The 22,088-nt window shown below is 39.1% G+C and overlaps 1 protein-coding gene across 4 annotated transcripts in view; it reads left to right on the forward strand.

Moving 5' to 3' along the window:
* YES1 (YES proto-oncogene 1, Src family tyrosine kinase) overlaps positions 1 to 20,851 on the forward strand; it is a 73,347-nt gene extending 52,496 nt beyond the window's left edge. For all 4 annotated transcript variants that reach the window (XM_039525115.1, XM_039525114.1, XM_039525112.1 and 1 more), the window contains 8 exons: positions 2,529 to 2,632; positions 2,731 to 2,880; positions 7,982 to 8,137; positions 8,788 to 8,967; positions 13,461 to 13,537; positions 13,878 to 14,031; positions 15,066 to 15,197; positions 18,828 to 20,851. In XM_039525115.1, coding sequence (XP_039381049.1) covers positions 2,529 to 2,632; positions 2,731 to 2,880; positions 7,982 to 8,137; positions 8,788 to 8,967; positions 13,461 to 13,537; positions 13,878 to 14,031; positions 15,066 to 15,197; positions 18,828 to 19,036 — 1,162 coding nt within the window. In that variant the 3' untranslated portion in view covers positions 19,037 to 20,851. The remainder of the gene's footprint in view (positions 1 to 2,528; positions 2,633 to 2,730; positions 2,881 to 7,981; positions 8,138 to 8,787; positions 8,968 to 13,460; positions 13,538 to 13,877; positions 14,032 to 15,065; positions 15,198 to 18,827) is intronic.
* The last annotated feature ends 1,237 nt before the right edge of the window (positions 20,852 to 22,088 follow it).

A 22,088-nucleotide genomic window follows, 5' to 3' on the forward strand; every position in this document is an offset into this window, starting at 1 on the left:
TGGGCTAGGAATAAGTGCTCTTCCTAGCCATGGTGGTTCACAGTTTGGACCTTAAACCTGTACTGGCCCATGACTAAATTTTGCCTGTCCTGCAAATCAGGAGAGTATATTTTGGGGGTGTAAAAAGGAATTACTTTTTATGGCTCATGTGTAGGCAGGGTAAATGGCAGCTGTTTGGAATGTTAGAAATAGTACAGAGATGAACTAGTTGGCAGAATGCAGGTGAGAGGGGTAAAAAGTGCTGCTTATATGGATAGTTCCATGTGCATAGTACAAGTGTGCGCGTGTGTGCACACGTATGTACATGTAGGCACAGCCATGCATGCACTTGTGCTTACGCATACTTTAAATTACATAATCCTCCTGTTTTACATGTAGCAAGGCTGCTAGGAAGAGGGATAGTAAGGAAGCATGGGCTGCTGCAGTGTTTTCAGTATGCTGGTAATGTATTTTTTTTTTTTTCATCTGATCCAGCCTGTGCTGTTGAGCCCAGTCTCTGAGGAAGATCAGAAGAAGGTGTTAGGTTTGATCCTGGGTTTTGTTATGTTCTGTTAGTATGTCAAGGGAACTTAGAGCTTATAGAGAGAGGCTTCTTTTTGTATATTAATATATACAAATTATGGGACAAATTCAATAATCAGTTTGTGAGCACCAATAGGATAATAGGGTTGTAAGGAATAGCCAGCATGGATTTGTCAAGAATAAATCATGCCAAACCAACTTAATTTCCTTCTTAGACAGGGTTACTGGCCTAGTGGATGGGGGATGCAATAGATGTGCTACGTCTTGATTTTAATAAGGCTTTTGTCACGGTCCCACATTACATTTCTAATAAGCAAACTAATGACGTGGTCTAGATGAAATTACTGTAAGGTGGGTACAGAACTGGTTGAAAGACTATACAAAGAGAGTAATTATCAATGATTCACTGTAAAACTGGGAGAGTGTATCTAGTGGGCTCCTGCAGGGGTCAGTCCTGGGTCCAGTGCTATTAATATTTTCATTAATGACTTGGATAAAGAAGTGGAGAACATGCTTTTAAAATTTGTGGATGACACCAAGCTGGGAAGGGTTACAAGCACTTTGGAGGATAGGGTTAAAATTCAAAATGACCTTGACAAATTAGACAGCTGGTCAGAAAGCAACAAGATAAGCTTTAATAAAGACAAGTGCAAAGTATTTCACTTAGAAGGCAAAATCAAATGCACAACTACAAAATGGGGAATAACTGTCTAGGGAGGTAGTAATGCTGATAAGGCTGTAGAGCAGTGGTTCTCAGACTTTTGTACTAGTGACCTATTTCACATAGCAAGCCTCTGAGTGTGAGCCCCCTTATAAATTAAAAACACTTTTTAAAAAATATATTTAATACCTGGAGGCAAAGTAGGGTTTGGAGTGGAAACTGACAGCTCGCAACCCCCCATATAATAACCTCGTGACCCCCTGAGGGGTCCCAACCCCCAGTTTGAGAACCCCTGGTGTAGAGGTTATAGTTGGTCACAAATTGAATGAGAGTCAACAATGTGGTGAAATTGTGAAAAAAGCTAATATTATTCTGAGGTGTATTAACATGACAGTCCTGTTAAAAGACACGGGAGTTAATTATCCCTCTCTACTCAGCACTGGTGAGGCCTCAGCTGGAGTACTGTGTCCAGTTTTGGACGCCACACTTCAGGAAAAATGTGAATAAACTGGAGAGAATCCAGGAGAGAGCAACAAAAATGATTTAAGCTTTAGAAAATCTTACCAGTTGTTCTCCCTGTCCACTGAAGGTAGGACAAATAGTATTGGACTTAATCTAAAGCAAGAGAGTTTTAAGTTAGATATTAGCAAAAACTTTCAAACTATAAGGTAGATAAGGTCTGGAATAGGCATTCAAGGGACATTGTGGAACCCTGCATCACTGGAGGTTTTTAAAAACAGGTGGGACAAACACTTGTCAGGGATGTTGTGGGTTTACTTGGTCCTGCCTCAGTGCAGGGGGCTGGACTTGATGATTTCTCAAGGTCCCTTCCAGCCCTGTATTTCTATGCTTCTATGAAATGAATAGAAAAATATAATCTGTAAAATATGCTAGCACAGTGCCCCTTAATGTAGAAGTCAGAATTTCTTTGCAGTGAATGGAAGCTCAGTCCAGAGATTTTGCTGTTAAGAGTGAAGTCAGATACTTAAATCCCTGCTGTTCCTTATCAGTAGTCCAACAGATTAGTAATATAGATTTGCATGAACTACTATATTTAGATGAATATCAGTGTTTGGGAGTTTGCATTATGAGCAGAAACGCTTTAGTATTTGGCCTTCTGTTATAAATCACTACATGAGTAATGATGATAAAGCAGCATTGCATCTGTATCCCAAGACCTTGCTGCCTATTTAGGTGTAAGGGTCTAGGAAAGGCCCCTAAGATTTGAAGGGGGGGCGGGGGGAAGTGGAACTTATACAAGCAGAATTTATAGTGCTATTTTATGCAGATTATTACCACAGTATCTTCACTTACCTTATCAAATATTTTCTTTAACTTCTTCTAGATGGTATTTTGGTAAGATGGGCAGAAAAGATGCAGAGAGATTACTTTTAAATCCTGGGAACCAACGTGGTATTTTCTTAGTACGAGAGAGTGAAACCACTAAAGGTATTTTTTAAAGCTTACTTCCTTTCTAGGGCAAAAATATATTGTTTCATATATACACACTTCTTTGTAAGAAACAAAATTTTAACTGTTTTTTCTAGGTGCTTATTCCCTTTCTATACGTGACTGGGATGAGGTCAGAGGCGATAATGTGAAACACTACAAAATCAGAAAACTTGACAGTGGTGGATACTATATCACAACTAGAGCCCAATTTGAGACTCTACAGAAGCTGGTTAAACACTATACAGGTAGGCTGAAATCCGTATGGTCCAATACTAGTTTAATGATTTTTACAAGAAGAGAAATTTGAGTAAATGGTACAAGGGTATGTTTACATTGCAATGGGCTCACTCAGGTTTGAGCCCAAACCCCCCTTTTGTCTACAGACTCATCTCTCAGGCTCGGACCTAGGAATCCAGCAGGGACCAAAGGTTGGCCCTATTACTTTTTGGTGTAGACACAGAGTGCGCGCACACACACCTCTCTTCGGGACTCTCGGAGTCTGACAAAAGTATCCCATGGGACAACTTCCATTGTCCTCTCTATCCCAAGAATCTCCTGTCAACTCCAGGGAAATGGAAGCAACCCCCCTTGGTGTAGTGCAGCAGCTCCATGAGTCAGCGTTTAACCTGTCTGTTGTCTTCTGAACACTGAGCTGCAAACATACCATCAGAGAGCCTTCTGTGTTTACAGTGGAGACTGAGCAGAACAAGCCTTTTGCAAAGTTCACTGCTTCATGGTCATGGGTGCACAGCCAGATTTTGGCGCATCTCTAGAGCGAGGCCAGCTAAACAGTGGATTTTAGTAAGAGTACCGGGAATGACTACACATACCAGCAAATAAAGAAGCTGGCAGCACTGAAAATTAACCAGAGTGGATTAAGTGGCTCAAGACTGAGTACATGAAAACAGGAACCAGAACTGCACCTTGGACAACTTGTCAACATCATGCCTGTTTTATATGGAGTTTGACTGGATGCTGGGCACTGCACTGAACATGGAGCCAACAGTAATGCACCATGACTTGGTCAGCCAGAATGGCGCCCTTCTAGCCCCAGAATCCAACATGGGGACTGAGAAGAGCCAGCAGCAAGTGCCGAGTCAGGACAGTGAAGTGACTCTTACTGAAATGGGTCCCAGAGCAGGTTTTTGTAGCAGGAGAAGCAGGTTTTTGTAGCAGGAGAAGCAGCAGCACATCCTGGAGCCATACTGAAAGGAGCTGTTTGATTTCCCCCATCCACCCGCTCCCCTGGAGGCACAGCCCACTGCGGAGCCTGCAGCAAACACTGAAGGGACAGAAGTTGCCCCTGGGCCTGGTAAGTTTTTGGCTCCATTTTAATGTTATATTACTATAGGGATAGGAGGGATTTCCATCCTATGAACCAATGCACTCATTATTAAAAGACCTAGCTAGTAGTGTGTATCCACTAATGGCAGATTGTATGCCACCAGTGGCTTGGCTCCCCCCTTCCTACCTTCCACTGTGTGGAGTTCAAAATGGCATGCAAATGGTAAAAGCACCTTGAAAGTGAATTTTTACTAGGGCATTTCTATTTCTTAAAAGTAACCTTACATTGCCAGGCCTGTAAGTATGTGGCTTTGTAACCACTCAACGGTGTAACGAGTTGCCTGGAAACAGTGATCTGGATGGTGGGTGGGGCTGGGGTGGGAGGAAATGAATGTGTTCCATTTACAAATCTAGTCCATTTCAGATAAAGGTAGTCCATAGGTGAAAAAATCATTTGCCCCAAATTCAACTGGGGTTTGAAATTTTGTCCGGAAATGGGGACAGGAGGAGAAACAAGGAGGATGGGTGTGGAGTTCTGTGTATTTCCATACAGGCTAAGCCATATGGAAGCTAATACATCATCCTGTTGAGTCCCCTTTATGAATTCTGACCCAATCCCAGATGCTGATAGCTGCAAACTTTTCCTGAAGCAGGAACTCCAGATAGGCAGTCACATTTTGGGGAAGGACATATTTTTCTATGGCCACCCCAGTAGCTGACCAGCCCACTTAATTCATAGATGAGCTGTTCAGTCACTACACATTTGAATATATAGGTTGCATACACTGCAGGTGTCCCACCAGCAGCTTGAAATAAAATCTCCTTTGCCAATTGGGCACCACAGCAACTGTTATCTCTCCCAAAATGTGGAAGTCCTGAAATAATAGAAAAAGCTTTTGTAGCATGGCTGCTGATGGCACCCTGCTAACCCAAGTAGTTCTGCAATTTTTAGAAAACAAAAAACATCTTTTGAATTTTTAACTTACCATTGTCTCTGCACTTCTTTTGCTGAGATTAACCAGGCTCTGTCCAGGGAACTTCTGTGGTCTGAAGCATTCCTCTTACAATATACTAAAGTTCAGTTTGGAAAAGTAAAGTTTTCTGTCCTTGAATTTCTACAATTTCTATGCTCCTGCAGTGTGCTGTTGAGACAATAGCACTCTGTGTCTTGTCCTATTCCAGGCCCCTTGATCTCTGCTGGCTCTGGTACCTTCACAGCTCACCCACACTGCAGCAGACACCTGGGCCAGTGTGCCTTCACGGACCGTTCCAAGAGGAACCATTTCCGTGATGAATTTGTGATTGAAGTTCTGGACACGGTCAACAAGCAGGTCCAATACCATAAACAGAGAGGGACTTATGGTTAGAGGAAAGGCATGGTGAGAGGCAAGAGGAAAGGCTCTGGCTGGCTGCACAGCTTGAGGGTAGGGTTTCAGTGAGAGAGCAAGCACTTGCCTCGCAGTTCCTGGAACAAGAACGGCAGCTAAGGATGGAGGACAGACCTCAGCAAAAAGAATTGTTTGAGCAGCTGATATCGCTAATGGCCATGAGTAGTGGCTCCTGCTGCATCACCAGTGCCACAGCCTGAGGCCCCTGTGTGGTACCCTGTGATGCAGTCAAGAAACAGCTTGGAAAACTCCATGGTTGGGTGACCCATGCAGTTGGACCCCATGAACGGCTAGGCAGAGTAAGTTTGCCCCTTGTAGTCCTCCATATTGGACCCCCTCCAATATGGATGCCTCCACCCCCACTGCCAAGTGCATGGCAAACAAGGAAAGGACAACGGGGGGCAGGGCACGTGCAACAGTAGGGGGCTTCTGTCTTGTACATGGTTTCACTGTTTGCACTTGTTCATGCACTTTTGTGTTTTTTTTTGTTTTTTTCTTACAAGTTCTGTTACTGATGTTTGGCTTGGTAATGGCAGTTGGCTGCCTGGCAATGGGTGAATATTGTACTTGTTTATAAATCTTTTATTTCATCAAGAAAGTGTATTGCGATCACTGCATCACATCATACAATGTGTATTTAAAATAACAAAGATAAACACATCAGGGCAATTAGGAATAAGTTTGCAAACACACTTCCTCAGTATGGTTATCTACATAAATCTATACTTCAGCCACTTGCTTACATCAGTCCATACTGTGAATCAGCCCCTGGCCCCAATTTCATAAATGGTCATGTCATTCATAAATACACTTCATGGCAATCAAATCCCCACTGCTCCCCAAGCACTGAAACCCCTCACAGTTGATGACCTGCAGCCCTACCCCTCCACAAGCACATTCAGAAAGGTACTGTTCCCCTCTTCAATTGTGTCATGTAAGTCTATAATGTGAGAGCACAAACCATTCCCAACTTCTGTTGCCCAGGTGCATCCAGCTTCATTTGTGGTAGATGCACTTTCTGGCTGAGTGTGCCAATTCGGTGGCCCCTTGCTGTCATAGGTCCAGTTAGGGGAAAATGGCTCACTTCTGGTTTCACAAAGATTGAAAAGAGTACAGCACGGTAATTTGGACAACACTGATGACACTGACATCCAAATGGATCGGTAGACCGACATCTCCACCAGGATTCAAATAAACATTTCACAATTATTCTACACCTGCTGACAGTGTAATTAAGCCGTCTTTTGCCAGGACCTCTGAGATCAGAGTATAGTTTCATAAGCCAAAGCAAAAGGGGGCATGGCGGGGTTCCCCAGAATAATGGTAGGGACAATAACTCAATTTATGACCATGTCATTTGATGGGAAGAGTGTCCCAGCCTGTCCATAAATAAACTCCCGATGAGCGAAAAACCCTGGCATCATGAACTTCCCAATGCAACTCTTGTTGACATTCATAAATCATCTTCTGTGGTCCATGAGGGCATGTATAACAATGGAGTAGTACCTTTTGTGGTTTATGTACTTGTGTTTCTTGAGGAGGGCAAACTATAAGTCCCATGTGTGGTTCCCGGTGCACTTTGGAAACCCCATTCTCTCAAAGTCAGCAATTTACCTCAGGATTATCTTTTATGCCCACATGGGGTAAACCACACATCTGATTTCCTCAGAAACTTCCGCCACCACTTTACCCACAATCAACTTTCCAACATCGAACTGGTTGGCAACGGATCTGTCTTTACGCTGGAGGATTGGGACAAGCTGCCTACAAACTCCAGAAATGTGGCCACCTTCATGCAAAAGTTCAGGACCCACAGCTGGTCGTCCCAGGTCTGCATGGTGACGTGATCCCACCGGTCTGCGCTTATGGCCTTGCACAAGAACCGTTAGTCTATGTAGGGGGCATCAGCAGCTATACCGAGTGTACTGAGCAGCATCAGCCAGCGCAAGTCCACAATGCCTGGGTATACCTCCACCTGCTCTATCCTAAGCCCTGTAAAATGCCTTTGGTGGTTCAGAAAACACCCCCAAAATGTCCACCAGCACCTCATGGATGCTCTACCTGTTTCCTGACACAAGAGTGAAAGCACAAGCCAGAGAAGTTTTTCAAAAGGTGCCGCCTCCATGTTGCTGGCTTCGGTAGCTGGGAGTGCACAAACCACAAAGTCTTCTCAGTAGCCTGTGTTGTTGGGCTGATCAAACTTCCTGTAATATGCAGGGTGGGCAATAAAGTTTTCCCACCATGCACTGTGGTCAAAGGGCTAAGCAGCCACATTTCAAGAGGGTGCTAAGGACTCTGGAATATGGTTGATTTTGATTTGGGTCTACACACTGCAGCATAGACACTGGAGCCCCACGTCAAGCCTGGTTTAGAGAAGTCTTAACGGATTAAGGATCAGTGTGGATGCTGAAGCCCAGAGTTCTCTAACGTGGGTCAGCTGACTTGAGTCCCACCAACCCTGGGCTTGCATTGCAATGTAGACATACCCTATATGTCTGATAGTTCTTATAGTAAGTGTGCTGATTTTTTTTTAAATAATAATAAAGCTCTTTTTAGCTATGGCAAAAAAAATACAACATAACGTTTTGATAGACATTCTTTATATTTTATTTCCTTTTATCGTAGTCTTTTGCATATTATTTAACTTAAATGATTTCATTTTCCCATTATCCAGAACATGCTGATGGCCTGTGTCATAAACTAACGACCGTGTGTCCAACTGTGAAACCCCAGACCCAGGGATTATCAAAAGATGCCTGGGAAATACCTAGAGAGTCTTTGCGGCTAGAAGTTAAGCTGGGCCAAGGATGCTTTGGAGAAGTATGGATGGGTAAGAGTATGATATGTGCACCTATCCTGTTGGAATTATTTGTTTTTACCTAAAATATTATAATCTGGAAAGATAATCTGATGAAGAGTTGAAGGCAAAATTACTAATAGCAGTGATATGTGTCAAGGACCGAGCTTTCAATGCATAATCCCCTGTAATTTTTTGATATGAATTCACACCATGAATTATGAGCTTTAGCCAGTAGCAAGGAATCTGCGATTAGGGGGTATGAAGCAGTCCAGTCACCATAAAGGAAGATTGAGGAGGGAATAGCAATAGCAAGTGTGCTGGGAGGAGAAAAGGTGGCTACAAGAAGTAATAAATGAAGAGGGAGATCCCAACAAGAAGTGTGAGGGGAATCAGAATAAAGCTCATTTAAAAAATGAGCTTTAATAATTCCATCTCAGTGGTTCATGTGACTACACAAAGAATTTTGCTTTGTAACTTACTAGATCTCCATAATTAAATTATGCCCTCATATGTATTTGGTAATTCTGTATATTTATATATAGTAAAGTTCAAAGCTAATTTTCAGTATAGTTCTTGCTTTATCCCCTTAAAAAAAAAATTGAAACAAAGAATGAAAGTAGTTTCAGTTGAAAACCTCTTAGAAGCGTAGCTGAGGCAATAAAATGTATTTGTTTCTCTAGGAACTTGGAATGGAACCACAAAAGTAGCAATCAAAACACTAAAACCTGGTACAATGATGCCAGAAGCTTTCCTGCAGGAGGCTCAGATCATGAAGAAATTACGACATGATAAACTTGTTCCGCTATATGCTGTTGTTTCTGAGGAGCCAATCTTCATAGTCACTGAATTCATGACAAAAGGTATGTGATATTAACTGGAAGGCACTAAGTTTAAAAGTTAATAAAAGTCCCAGTAACCAAAAAAAGTATATTTTGATTCATGTTGAATACTGATGTGTAAACCTAGCCCAGCATGTGACTTTTTGATTAGGTTTTAATGTATGATAGGTTCTGAAATCATCTTTGTTGGATCTGATTTTTTTTCTATTCTTAATTTTGTGCTACCATGATTTGTTCAAATCTGCTATAGCCTATTTCTTTACTGAACTCAACCAGATGGGTTTTACAAAGGATCCAGATTTTTAGTTGCTAGGAACTAACTGGCAGAGATGCCTGTTAGTGGCAGAAGTCTTTGTAATCATCCCATTGAATCAATAAAAGTTGTTGAAATTAAAAGAAACACTGTTGAGGCTAGTAGGTCAAAAGTTTGAACTACTTGGAATAGTTCTGCAAACTAAACTATAAACTAAAATTGTTTGCTGTGCTCTTTCCTCATATTTTTCCCCAGTCTACCTCTCGCTCCAAAAAGAGAGAAGTTTAAGGTTTCAGGATGTGTGTAATAGGCTTTAAATGTTTACTTCCAGTATTAAACAATCTTTAAAAAGAATAGGTCCCAATTCAAATACTTTAATTTTTGAATAATTTAATCTCTTGTGCTCATCTTGGAGAGAGTTGTGGCAATGTTAGGACGACAGAAATCAGATTGAAGTCAGAAACTGAAATTATAAAATTTACAAATTATATCAAAGAGCATATAGCATATAAAATATTTTTAAAACGTTGGATCAGGCCAAATAGGGTGGAGAGGAACTGAAGATTTCAAACTATAAACATAAAAACCAAATGGAAATGAATGAAATGAAGCAGTCTCTCTGATGGCAGATCTTAAAACAGCCTTGTGAAGTCAGGTTTCACTGTTTAGAATAAGCCATTTATGTATGTATGTACTTACTGGAGATGGAATGGTACAAAGCAAAGATTAAAACTTGAATTGGAACGTTGCCAAAACAAAGTAAGATTACTGTAAAGAATTACAAAAATCTACTGTACAGTTGTCGATATTACAAATGTAAAACTCCATTTTAATCTGAGACAAATTGTTCATTATTTTTCTGAAAATGTAAAAAGCCAGTGGAGAGGGGAGGGAATCAGTTTGATACTAGTGCATAAACTGTTTTGTTTATGTTTACCCCCAGTAGCACAAAGCGATTGAAACAATAAGGTTGTGGCATTTTAATCAAATCAGGTTGATGGGGTTTGTGTTTTGGTGTGTTTTTGTTTTGTAATTATTTTTCATTATTTGCACTGCTTTTCCCACCCAACCCCAAGAGAATTGCCAGTGCTACCTCTCACAGTTCATCTAGCTAGCCTCAGAGACTCCAACATTAAAACAACCTTCTTCAAGGAAAAGAGAGCTGCATGGAAGCACCACAGAGCCCAACAGCATTTTTCCTGGTCAGGCAGATTACTAGAAGCTGGAGTAAGATCTTTGTTCCTCCACAATACTCGTTCCTCAAGAAACAGGATATGGAAATCTCTTGTCTCATGAATTAGTGCAGAACATCAACCTCAGAGATCCTGGTTTGGCCCATCACAGTTCCTTTAAACAGAAAATTGTAGCAAGCGATTTATAAATATATCAGATGTATTTAAACTTGTGGCAGTTACAATGATGAGGTTGCTCTGAAAAGTCTGTGACATGTTTATTTTTAACATTTTTCAATCCATTTTTGTCTTTACCATTTTGGAAGATGTGACTTTCTTAAATTACCCCAGTTCTTAGAATTTTAACAGATTTTCATACTAAAGAGAACATTTTTCTTGAACCCTTATGGTATGCTTACAGCTGGGCAAGCTACTATATCAGAGACCAAGATTTAAGATTGACCATAATTTGTACTCCTTAAAAGGCAGCAGTTATTAAATCACTGCAACTCCTTTCAAGCAGTACTAATGTTTTAGTGTTCTTTATATAAATGTGATACGTAGTTGAGGAAAGACTATTAAAATGTGTCTCAGAGGAGGGGAGATGGATTTTGGAATCAAGAACGTACAACAAACAAAATTAACAATTCCAGTTGCCCAGTAGCAGTCCATTTTGCTAGTGTTAAGGGTACTCAGCATAGTCCATAGAATGTTTCCTATCTTCTTCTAATCCTGGAGCACCTTTGCAGTAACAGGGAACAGTACAGCATTGCCATTCATTCACCCCTGCCTGGTCATGTCCCTGTGTATGATGTCCTGCCATCTGGTAACTTGTCAACCTCTAGGGGGGTGGGTGGGTGGGGGTGGGAAAAAAAAAATATTTGGCATCCTATCATCTGTTCCCACCATCATAACCTTTTTGATTTGTAGCCAATCCCATATCCTAATTTTATATCCTACTCTCCTAACATCTTCATTTGTCTTGAAATCATTCCACTTTACACTTGCTATCTTTTGAAGATCTCTCATCTCTACTGCTTCCAGCCTTCTGATGTTATTTCATTTAATCCAGCTGCTTCCAAACCATAGACAACACTGTTGGTACACTGGTTGGATAAATTTTCACTTTGGTATCAAATTTAATGTTTCCTATACATATACATATATGCTTTTAAATTAAGTTGATGAAAGCAAAGGGTACGGTGTAGCTAAAAATGATCGTGCTCCAGTTTCCAGGTGCTAAATATTTAATAGTGCATTTATGGCCAGATGTATTAATGAAGCACTGATGATAGTGATATAGTCATTGAAAGAATTAATGTTGTAATTTTAATTCTTTTATATATGCCAGCACATTTCACTTTTATACTGTTATAAATAGCTCTGATAGAGACATCTATATAGTTAGGGTTGCCTGATGCTTTCCATTATAATACCCTATTTTCAGTTCCTCATTAATCTGGCAAACTTCAACAATTCCTGCAGAAATTTTCCATTGAGAGTGTCTGCCTCTGGCTGAAAAATATTTTTTTTTTGTTGATGTTTCAGCAAAATGGTTTTGCTGTTTCCTTGAATGAGGTTATAGGAAAATACTATTTTTGCCCATGTTAATTACAACCATTTCATTGAAAAGCTGTCCTATATCCATGCTTTAGAGTAGGGACTTGAAGTTTGGCAAAGGTGTTACATTGCTGACAGGAGCTTATCTCTTGCTCTTCCTGTGAAAAATACACCCAAATGTAGCCAAATTAAACATTTCTGATCATTTCAATTTGCACATGCCCAATAACATGTTTGCTAGTGACTGGCAGCATTATTCTTCAAAGATTCTCTCTGTACTGAACATGTTCCATCTTGACACAGTTTCTGTGTGCCTACCAGACTGATCTTGCACCATCCCAGTGCTGCAGGGGTTGAGCAAGCCTTTTCCTGCAGTTGTTCCTTCTTGCTGCTGGTTGCCACTCTGGCACCGTTACCAGATTTGAGGGCAATGAAACTCTTCCTTTGTTCTCAGTGCTCCCCCTGCTGTCTCCCATTTATCAGGGAGGAAACAGCCTAGCTTGTTCAGTGACAAAGAGATGAGAAGTGGGAAGAGATGGATGGTCCAGTAGAAAAATACTGGGATCATGTAATTAAAGACTGTATTGTAATGCACATGCATAAGTTAACTGAGTTAAGTCACGTTTCTGAACTTCAGAGTGCTTGATTTTTGCAATCTTAACGTTCTTTTGATATACTTTTTTATGAAATACTTAATTTATATTTAAATATTGTGTAATGAATTATGTTCTCAATAAATTACTTGCATACACTACTTTCTATATACAGTGGCACAGAGGATTGCAAGATTCTGCACATGTATCTAAGGTTATATAATGTATTATTTGAGAAATTATACCTAGTTCTTATAAATCAGTTTTCATCAGTAGAGCTCAGTGTTTTACAAAGGAGGTCAATATTATGATCCCCATTTTACAGATAGACTATTAAGCATGTGAATAAGGAGCGCTGTTAAGGTGGCATGTGCAAAGTTATCTTGGGCAGTTTCTGGCTTGTAAGTGCTTCCTCATGCAACCATAACATTCTATTAATGTCAAGATTTTGTATAGATTAATTAAAGTTTAGGCTAACCCTTCTAAGGATTCCCATGAGCATCCAAGGCATTGTACCAGTAAGTGACACAGCAGCATTTTATTCCTAATGTCTGCTTTCTTCATCTTGACCTTGTGAGCACTTGTTTCTGGAATGTGGTGAAGTAATAGAGATATGGGAGGAGGAGAGACATTCTTATGACCAATTTTTTTTATTTTAAACAGAGGCACATGCAGAATTGGGTGAAACTTGCTGTTAGTAATTTTCACGTGTGCAGTTAAAAGAACACTATTAGATTGTGCAAACCCAATATTACATTTTGGAGAAGGAAATATTTAGGGGGAGATTTTCAAAGGCACTGGGACTTTGAAAGTCAGTGGGAGTTGGGTACCTAAATCCCATCTGTGTCTTGAAAAACTCCCTCTTAGAGGCTTTCAGCTAGACCTTAATGATTGTGTCTGTGTTTTTCCTAAATTATATTTATCTTCTTTTTACAGGTAGCTTACTAGACTTCCTTAAAGAAGGAGAAGGGAAATGCTTAAAACTTCCACAGTTAGTTGACATGGCTGCTCAGGTACTGTGTATAAGTCAACAAATGAGTATTTCCCACATAGAAAACATGTTAAAAATGTGAAACAGATATACCAACCGAAGATCACAGCTGAACGTTCTATTTGCTTTTACTCTTTACAGCTTCTGTTGAAGTTTTATAATTTGCTACAATAAATATCTCTGTTTTAGATGTCCTGGAGTAAAATACACTTTATTAATAATCAGTAAGCTATAATGGTCAGCTGTGATATATTTTATAGCAGAACTGGCTCCAAAAAGACTGCTTTGTTATGTTTTATGTTTTTTGGAGAAATGAGCCCGGTCACCAAAAATAGCTTTTAAATAAAACCTTTCTTTTTCAGATTGCTGATGGCATGGCATACATTGAAAGAATGAACTACATCCACAGAGACCTTCGGGCAGCTAATATTCTTGTAGGAGACAATCTTGTGTGTAAAATTGCAGATTTTGGTTTAGCAAGGTTAATAGAAGACAATGAGTACACTGCCAGACAAGGTAACACAGATTTATTTACTGTATAAATAAATCTATATACTTTGAGGTATTTGCTCAAATATCAAATTTAGGGGAGTATCAGAGTACTTATCTACATACTGAAAGTTTATGCATATATATGTAATAATCCTACCCTTGAAGGCGTATATGTTTGGTCCCAACCCCCACTACTTTAATTACTGCAGCTTTCACTAATAGGTAAACTCTGAAAATTATTTGGTGATAATGGCTTAAGTTATCAAAAATGACTAGTGATTTTGGGTGCCCAACCACTCAGGCACATTGTAGAAGTCTGAATTTCAGAGGGAGGGTACTCAGCTCTTCCTTAAAATAAGGTCCTTTTTAAGTGACCCAAGCTGGGCACCAAAATCCCAAGTCACTTTTGAAAATCTTGGCCAATATTTATTGCTCTAATGTTTTCCAGTCTGAAAAATCCCTTTATACTAAAAGGTATTAAGCCATCCAACTAATTGAACTAGCAGAGCAAAAATTAAGTTCTGATAAGTGAAAAATGCTGGTTAACTAAGAGGGAGGGAGTTTGGGTGCGGGAGGCGGTGTGGGGCTGAGGGTTGGAGTGTGGGACTGGGAGGTGGGGAGCGGGCTCTGGGAGGGAGTTTGGGTGCTGGAGGGGGCTTGGGGCAGGGGATTGAGGTGCAGGAGGGGATGTAGGGTGCCGGATCCGGAGGGTGCTCACCTCAAGCGGCTCCCTACATGCCAAGAACTGCGGGGGCAGCAGCAGTGCACAGAGTCTCCTGCCACGCCTCTGCCTAGGAGGAGCAGGGACATGTTGCGGCTTCCAGGGAGCCACATGGAGCCAGTTAGGAAGCCTGCCGGCCCCGCACCAACTGGACTATAAACCAGACTTTCTATGAAGATTAGAAAAATGCTGGTTTATTTATGGAGCTTTCCAGTTCATACGGGGCCAGATAACACAGCGCGCTCTGTGTGTGTGTGTGTGTGTGTGTGTGTGTGTACACACAAAGTGTGAGCAAACTGTATCTAGAAAAAGTGTCTTTTTTTCTTCACTGTTTTAGGAGCCAAATTTCCAATTAAATGGACAGCTCCTGAGGCAGCATTATATGGTCGGTTTACAATCAAATCTGATGTGTGGTCATTTGGAATTTTGCTGACAGAACTGGTAACAAAGGGTAGAGTGCCATATCCAGGTAAGAAAGCATTAAACAAGCCTTTATTAGAAGATATTACACCATTATGTTATGATAATCCATAATGGGATTTATATAGTTTGGTGTTAAGGTAATGAAACTCAAAAAAGATATTCCTTTAGTCCTAATTTCTCAAACTACTCATTTGGATCCTATTCCAGTTTACAGCATAATCTTAAATAAAGCTGGTTGAAATCTTCCTCCTGCTCCTTTTCTTTTCTACTTCTCCTATGTCTGAATCAGAGGTAGAATAATTAATACTGGAAATATGAACTGCTTCTAACAGAAGAAACTTGTCTTTCTCCTAATATATTCGACTGTTAGACAGCCATTTTAACATGCTCCACTTCAGATCTTATTGGAGAAAGCAAAGCTACCCTTTTACAGAATATTAGAGGAGTAAAATGATTTTCCAGGAGGACAGTAATGGTGTATATATAGTGCTCCATTATATAAAGTTGCAAAAAGAGAAATGTCAAGCCCTGTTTCTATAACACTACATGCAGCTTGGGCCTTATTAATAAATAAATTCGAGAAACCAGGAAATTTTTCTTCAATCACAGAAAGTCGTCTTGACTCAGGCCCTAAGGATGTTTAATCAGTGTTGTTGATTGATATTCATTACTTTAAATGTTCGGTTTGGTTTGTGGTTTTGCTCTGTTTGGATTTTTGTTGGTTATGAGGGGTTTTTGTTTGTTGGCTCTTGTGTTTTTTGCCAGTGTTGTAAAAAGCATAGTATACATTACATTGCCACATGCCAAATCCTCTTCCCTGCGCATGGGTGAATGCCATGAGTTTCAAGGGTAGAGTATTTTTACACCATAGGTTACAGTGTTCTGTGGCTGCTACTGCCACCACCTGTTGGAGGAGGAGATCAGTGGACCTGCATAATTGAGCATCCATTGGCCATGCCATGTCCTCAAAATCTTCCCTGGGTGCTGCTATGGATGGGCTCTGCAGAGCATAACATTCTAATATGTGAGGGCATAGAACCTACTAGCGGAGTTCTTGCATCAGAATACATTGTGCATCCCTGTGCATCAGAATCACACCAATTTGTAATGCTTACCAGGCTATAACCAACCAAAAAGATAGGGGTGCAACATTTATTCCTAAAGAAGGCATAATATTTTGAGTGTCAAGGGTAAGACTTGCAAATAAGAGTCTTCTCTCAGAATGTAGGCAAGTCCAGAACACTCACTTTTTTAGCATAATTTTGATGACTCGGGATTTTAATGCCGTTGTGACTCATACCAATAACTTCCAAAAAAACTATTTCAGTGATCCAGTATGAATAAACGCTATGAGGAAAAGATGACAAGTCCTAAGTAAAATATTTTAACTCATACTTGATTGTCATAATTAGTCATGCTTCTTTAGGACCCAATCCTTTTTCTCTAGGCCAAGTCCAAGCAGCAGGATTTAACACTAGTAGTTTTATAGAGACTGAAGGTGAAACTTACATTCAGTATGTAGTACCCCAAGCAATGGAACCATTCTGGCAGTTGCTGCTACTGCTCCTGCAGCCTTGAGACTGTAGTAACAAACACTGCCATTGGTGCAGGAAACAATGCAGCTAGATCATGGAGGGGCAGATCCTCTAGCCTTAACTCTGTTTTTGGTGCACTGCCTCTGCCCTTCCACCAATCACAATGTGCAACAAAGTGCAGGGCGCTCCTAAAAAGTAAGGCTCCACAGCATGCAGGCATCTACTCCCCGGGTCCCTAAAATCTGCCTACAGCAGTCTCCTATGCAGAACACCATTTGGACTGTTGTGGATCTCTATGGCTGTAGGGGAGAAAGCAAAGTGCATTGCTTAAGCAGTATCACTTAACCATTATGGCTGAGATTTTCAAAGAAGCCTAAGGGTATGTCTTCACTACCGGCTGGATCGGTGGGCAGCGATTGATCCAGCAGGGATCGATTTATGGGGTCTAGTCTAGATGTGATAAATTGATCTCCGAATGCTCTCCCATCAACTCCTACAAGAGGCGTAGGCAGAGTTGACAGGGGAGCGGCAGCAGCCGACTCACCGTAGTGAAGACACCACAGTAAGTTGATATAAGTATGTCAACTTCAGCTACGTTATTCATGTAGCTGAAGTTGTGTAACTTAGATCGATTTCCCCCCCTCCCCCCCCAGTGTAGACCAAGCTTAAGAGAGTTAGTTAGGCATTCAAACTCAATGGAATTCAGAGTGTTTAGAGCACCATGCTCCTGTAGGCTCTCTTGAAAATCTCAGCAAACACCTCTTCCCTGAACTAGGATGGCTATTTATCTAATAAAGTGTATTCTGAAATTTTGAACTGTTTGTTTTTAGGGAAATATTTTGATAATTTTCATAAACGGTGGCTTTTGAAGGACTCATTTTCAAAAACAGAAAATTGTGGGAGCTGGGAGGGAATTGAGGTTTTTTTGGTTTGCTTTTTAAACTCCACTATTCATTTAGGCAGATAAATAGACTTAAGAGCCTAACTTTAAGCTCCTGTTTTGGAAAATCCTGCTCTTACTCCTTTTGAAATGTAAAATGTATTTTATACTTTTTATTCTAATTACATCTATCTAGTTTTTTGCCTTACAGTTTAATTATTGCGTGGTTAAATTTAAAGTGCTTTAGGACCCCATAGTATCTTAAATCCCACTGATAAGATTTAAGAGTACTGAGTACAGGAGAATATTAAACTTGCTTTCTATCTGCTCGCTTCTGAAATTTCAGATTTGGGCCTTTCCTGACTTAGAGCAACCTGATGCTGTCTGCAGCCAGAATGTGTATAGTATGTGTTGAAAATGGCTGCCTTATGGCAGAGTTCCACAGTTTTGGATCAATAAATGTAAATAATATGAAATATTTTGATGTGTTCATTTGAGTTTATATAATACTTTTGTTCTGGGCAAGTTATCAACAGAACTTTAGTATATAGAATCTCTTATTATTCTGTTCAGATCAAGTGGCCAATGAATAGAACTCCAGACAAGAGTAAGGGTCTTGTTATGGGGATCTCCTTTGCAGGAATTTTCCCTAAGTAAATAGGAAATGTTCTGTAGCAAAAGTATTTGAATAAGCATGAGGATCGGCCAGTACTAACTATTTGAGAAACATGGGTAAAATTTGAGTATTTCAGAAAATATATTTATTTTAAAATTTTACAAAATTAATCCAACATACTGTGTCTATAGCAGGGGTAGGCAACCTATGGCACGCGTGCCAAAGGCGGCACGCGAGCTGATTTTCAGTGGCACTCACACTGCCCAGGTCCTGGCCCAGGTCCAGGGGGCTCTTAAAATTAAATTAAAATGCAAGTAAGCTCCTTAAACATTTTAAAAACCTTATTTACTTGAATACAACAATAGGTTAGTTATATATTATAGACTTATAGAAAGAGACCTTCTAAAAACATTCATGTATTACTGGCACGCGAAATCTTAAATTAGAGTGAATAAATGAAGACTCGGCACAGCACTTCTGAAAGGTTGCCGACCCCTGGTCTATAGTGAAGAGTCTCTTGTGGCAGTACAGTTATCTTGAGAGTTAAATTTAACTCTCAGGTGGTCTGATGCCAGAAAAAAGCTGAGGGATTTTTGGAAACTGTTCATTGTGTAATGTCATTAACACCTAAATTATTTATTGTAGGGATGGTGAATCGTGAAGTTCTGGAACAAGTAGAACGTGGGTATAGGATGCCTTGCCCACAGGGCTGTCCAGAGTCTCTCCATGAATTAATGAAACTGTGTTGGAAGAAGGACCCTGATGAAAGACCAACATTTGAATATATTCAATCTTTCTTGGAAGATTACTTCACTGCTACAGAACCACAGTACCAACCTGGAGACAATTTATAAGCCAACAACCTACATAACATGCACAAATCTGCCAAATGTAAAGGACTTTCAGTGGGTTCCTCGCTTCTTTAAAGGAATCAAAGGAAAGAAAATCTTCACTCTGCATGCTTTTAATGGCAAACTGGAATTCCATACTACAGTTGCACAAAACCACTTTTAAACTGTTATACCCTAATTTACCAATGATGTGATTTTCCCCTCTTCCCCCCCAAAAAAACAAACAAACAAACTGATTTCAGGGTCCAAAAGGAGTTTGCTGAAATTACTCAGTGGTAAAGTGAGTGTTGGCATGACAATTACTAGCCAAAAAAAAAAAAAAAAAACCCTAACATTTTAAATTATTTACCTAGCATTTAATAATACATTCTGTTAAAGGGAGAATTGTCTTAAATTACACACGAGCTTGGGGTGGAAAAAATTTTAAACAAAGGAACTTTATGGGACCAAACAATTCCATTCCAGTTCTATAAAATTTCCCGTGTTCAGAATTAGATGGACTTTTTCCTTAAAGATGGTACAGCCATATCTGAGATACTGATAGTAATCTTCAGTTTAAGCTTCCTCTTGCATGGACTTAATTAGGATAGACAAGGTTAAAACAGAAATTTTAAACAGTGTATGACTAACTTGATTAAATGCTAGACCTCAGTAGTGGAATTGGAGAGCATAATGCACTGTGTTCATATTTGTATTAATGTAACTGGAAAGTAGCATGAGAGATTTTTCATTTTTATTTTTTTTCTGCATAGTTAAGAATAATGAAGATAACTAGAAAATGAGGTAATATTTTATAAAGTTGTGTTGATAAAATATGATAAAGTTTGAACTTGAAACCATACAGTACAATCAGAGGGAAAATTCTCTAATCTTTTAAGCTCCAATCCTACAATGAGCTCTGTGTGGGAAGACTACCTAAACAAAGCTCATTGCAAGATCAAGATCTTAGCTGGTAAATGGTCACCTTTAGACAGTACACATTAAAACACAGATTTGGTACTGTGAGATGTGGCTAGTATGTATTAACGGTGATGGGTGCCACAAATGTAAAATGACACTGGTTCAGGGATTTGATTGCACTTTTGCTTTTCTTGACTGTAAAGACTCTTACACACAGAATTATTTAAGTGAGACTAAATAGGAGAAGAAAATGTGAAGGCTTAAAAATTAGAGGGATAAAGTATATTTAATATTGACATCATACAGTGATGACAAACCTTTGCTGGCATTTCAGCTCAGCTCACACTACATCTATGATATTTTCTTCAACTACTGACATATTAAGCAATAACTTCATGTCCTCTGTTCATCTGGTGGCATGAAGTTTGGAATTTCAAATTAAGCTAACATACTTTAATTATTAAACTAAATGGTTTTCTCTAGTATCATGATGATCATACTATCAGTGTAACACTATCTGACAAATGAATTTCATGCAAGTGGGCAATATAGTTCTGGTACTAAAAATTGTTTTTCACATGTTTACACTACATTCTTCATACTGAATCTCTCCACTAAATGGAACTTTGTAAGAACAGTGCCATCATTTTGCATTTTCCCTTATCTTCTATACACGTGTGATTATCAAATTTTAAAAGGGCTTTATGTAAAAAACCAAGAACACTATGGAATTGTAATTTTTTTTCTAAATATTTTAAAATGGGTAACACAATCATACAAGTTTATGTATTAAAACAGTTACAATAAAAATGCCAGAAAATGGTGCTGGCATTAATTGGATTTTAATGACTGAATGGAACAATTTTCCTTGTAATAACATTTGTATAGTAAAGAAATAAAACACTAACTTAATGAGTTTGTTCATTGTAAATGGTTGTGTATTATAGAACTTCTCCAGAAAGAGTTTCTGTATATATATGAAATTTTTATTTTTAATCGTCTTTCACCACAAGACATTGATATGGATCTTACCCTAACAAAAAGTTCAAAGTTCACATTCACACTTTTTATATAATTAAGTATTTTTATAAAGTATGGCATTGTGGAATTCTTTTGCAGAATTGGTTTAAAATAAATGTCTCCCTCATTGTGCCTGCTTTATTTAAAAAAAGATAAAATAGTTTGGTTTCAAAACTACTTCATCTGCTAGCTGCTTTTTGGAGGAAATTTTTTTTTTAAAGCTGCAAAGAATTGAGTTTTGATTGTTTGTTTGTTTTTCTGTTGAAGCTATTTGTAATATACTTTTTGAGAGATTTGAATTGTGTGTTTAAATCCTATTGTGAAAGTGAAGATTTTTCTAGAGTACTTCAGAACTCCTTAGTAATGATCATTTAGAACGAATCCTATCTAATCTTACAACTCTGGCCCCATACAAGAAACAGGTATTATGTGAATTCCCATGAGAGAAATTCCAAAGTAAACAAAATCCTCTAGTTGGGCATCACCTTACTACAGACAAGCATTTGTTTGCTCTCTTGTACCTTATCTGTTGTCAACAGCCATTATTGATTTCTGTGTAATTGTTCTTGGAAGTCATAAATCTGCTCTTCTGATAGACATAAGTATTCCTAAAGTTAAGAAACATCAGCTGTCACCGTGACCACTATCATTCAATGGGCACTTACAGCCAATCCCAAATTCCCAATGGCAGAGAAGGGCCACTGTATATTAAGACTGTACTACTTAAAATGTTTTCTAAAGCTACATCCAACAATTCTAATATAAAATTACAAAACAAAAGATTCTTTCTACCCAAGTTATAAGCTGCGAAGTTTACCATATTTTTTAGTATTTCCTGTAGTGTAATCATTGTTGTTTTTATTATTGATTTTTAAATGGGAACAATTATGTAATATTTCTGGTAAAAACTGTACTCAAATAATTGTTCATCAGTTTTGTCATATACTTCTTTTGTGGAAGACTTTCAAACTGTTTCTATCATGCAGTGTTCTCAAGCTTTAGTATTTTTAAAATATTTTTATATTACTTTTGAGTAATTAAAGTTCCAAAAGTACAAACGTTGTGTATGTGCCTACTCTTTAGAGAAAATAAGTAGCTACTTTAGCGTAGTTATAAAAAGGGCCTCGTATATTCC

Source organism: Mauremys reevesii, linkage group 2 (assembly GCF_016161935.1).
Source record: "Mauremys reevesii isolate NIE-2019 linkage group 2, ASM1616193v1, whole genome shotgun sequence".
Classification (NCBI taxonomy): Eukaryota; Metazoa; Chordata; order Testudines; family Geoemydidae; genus Mauremys; species Mauremys reevesii.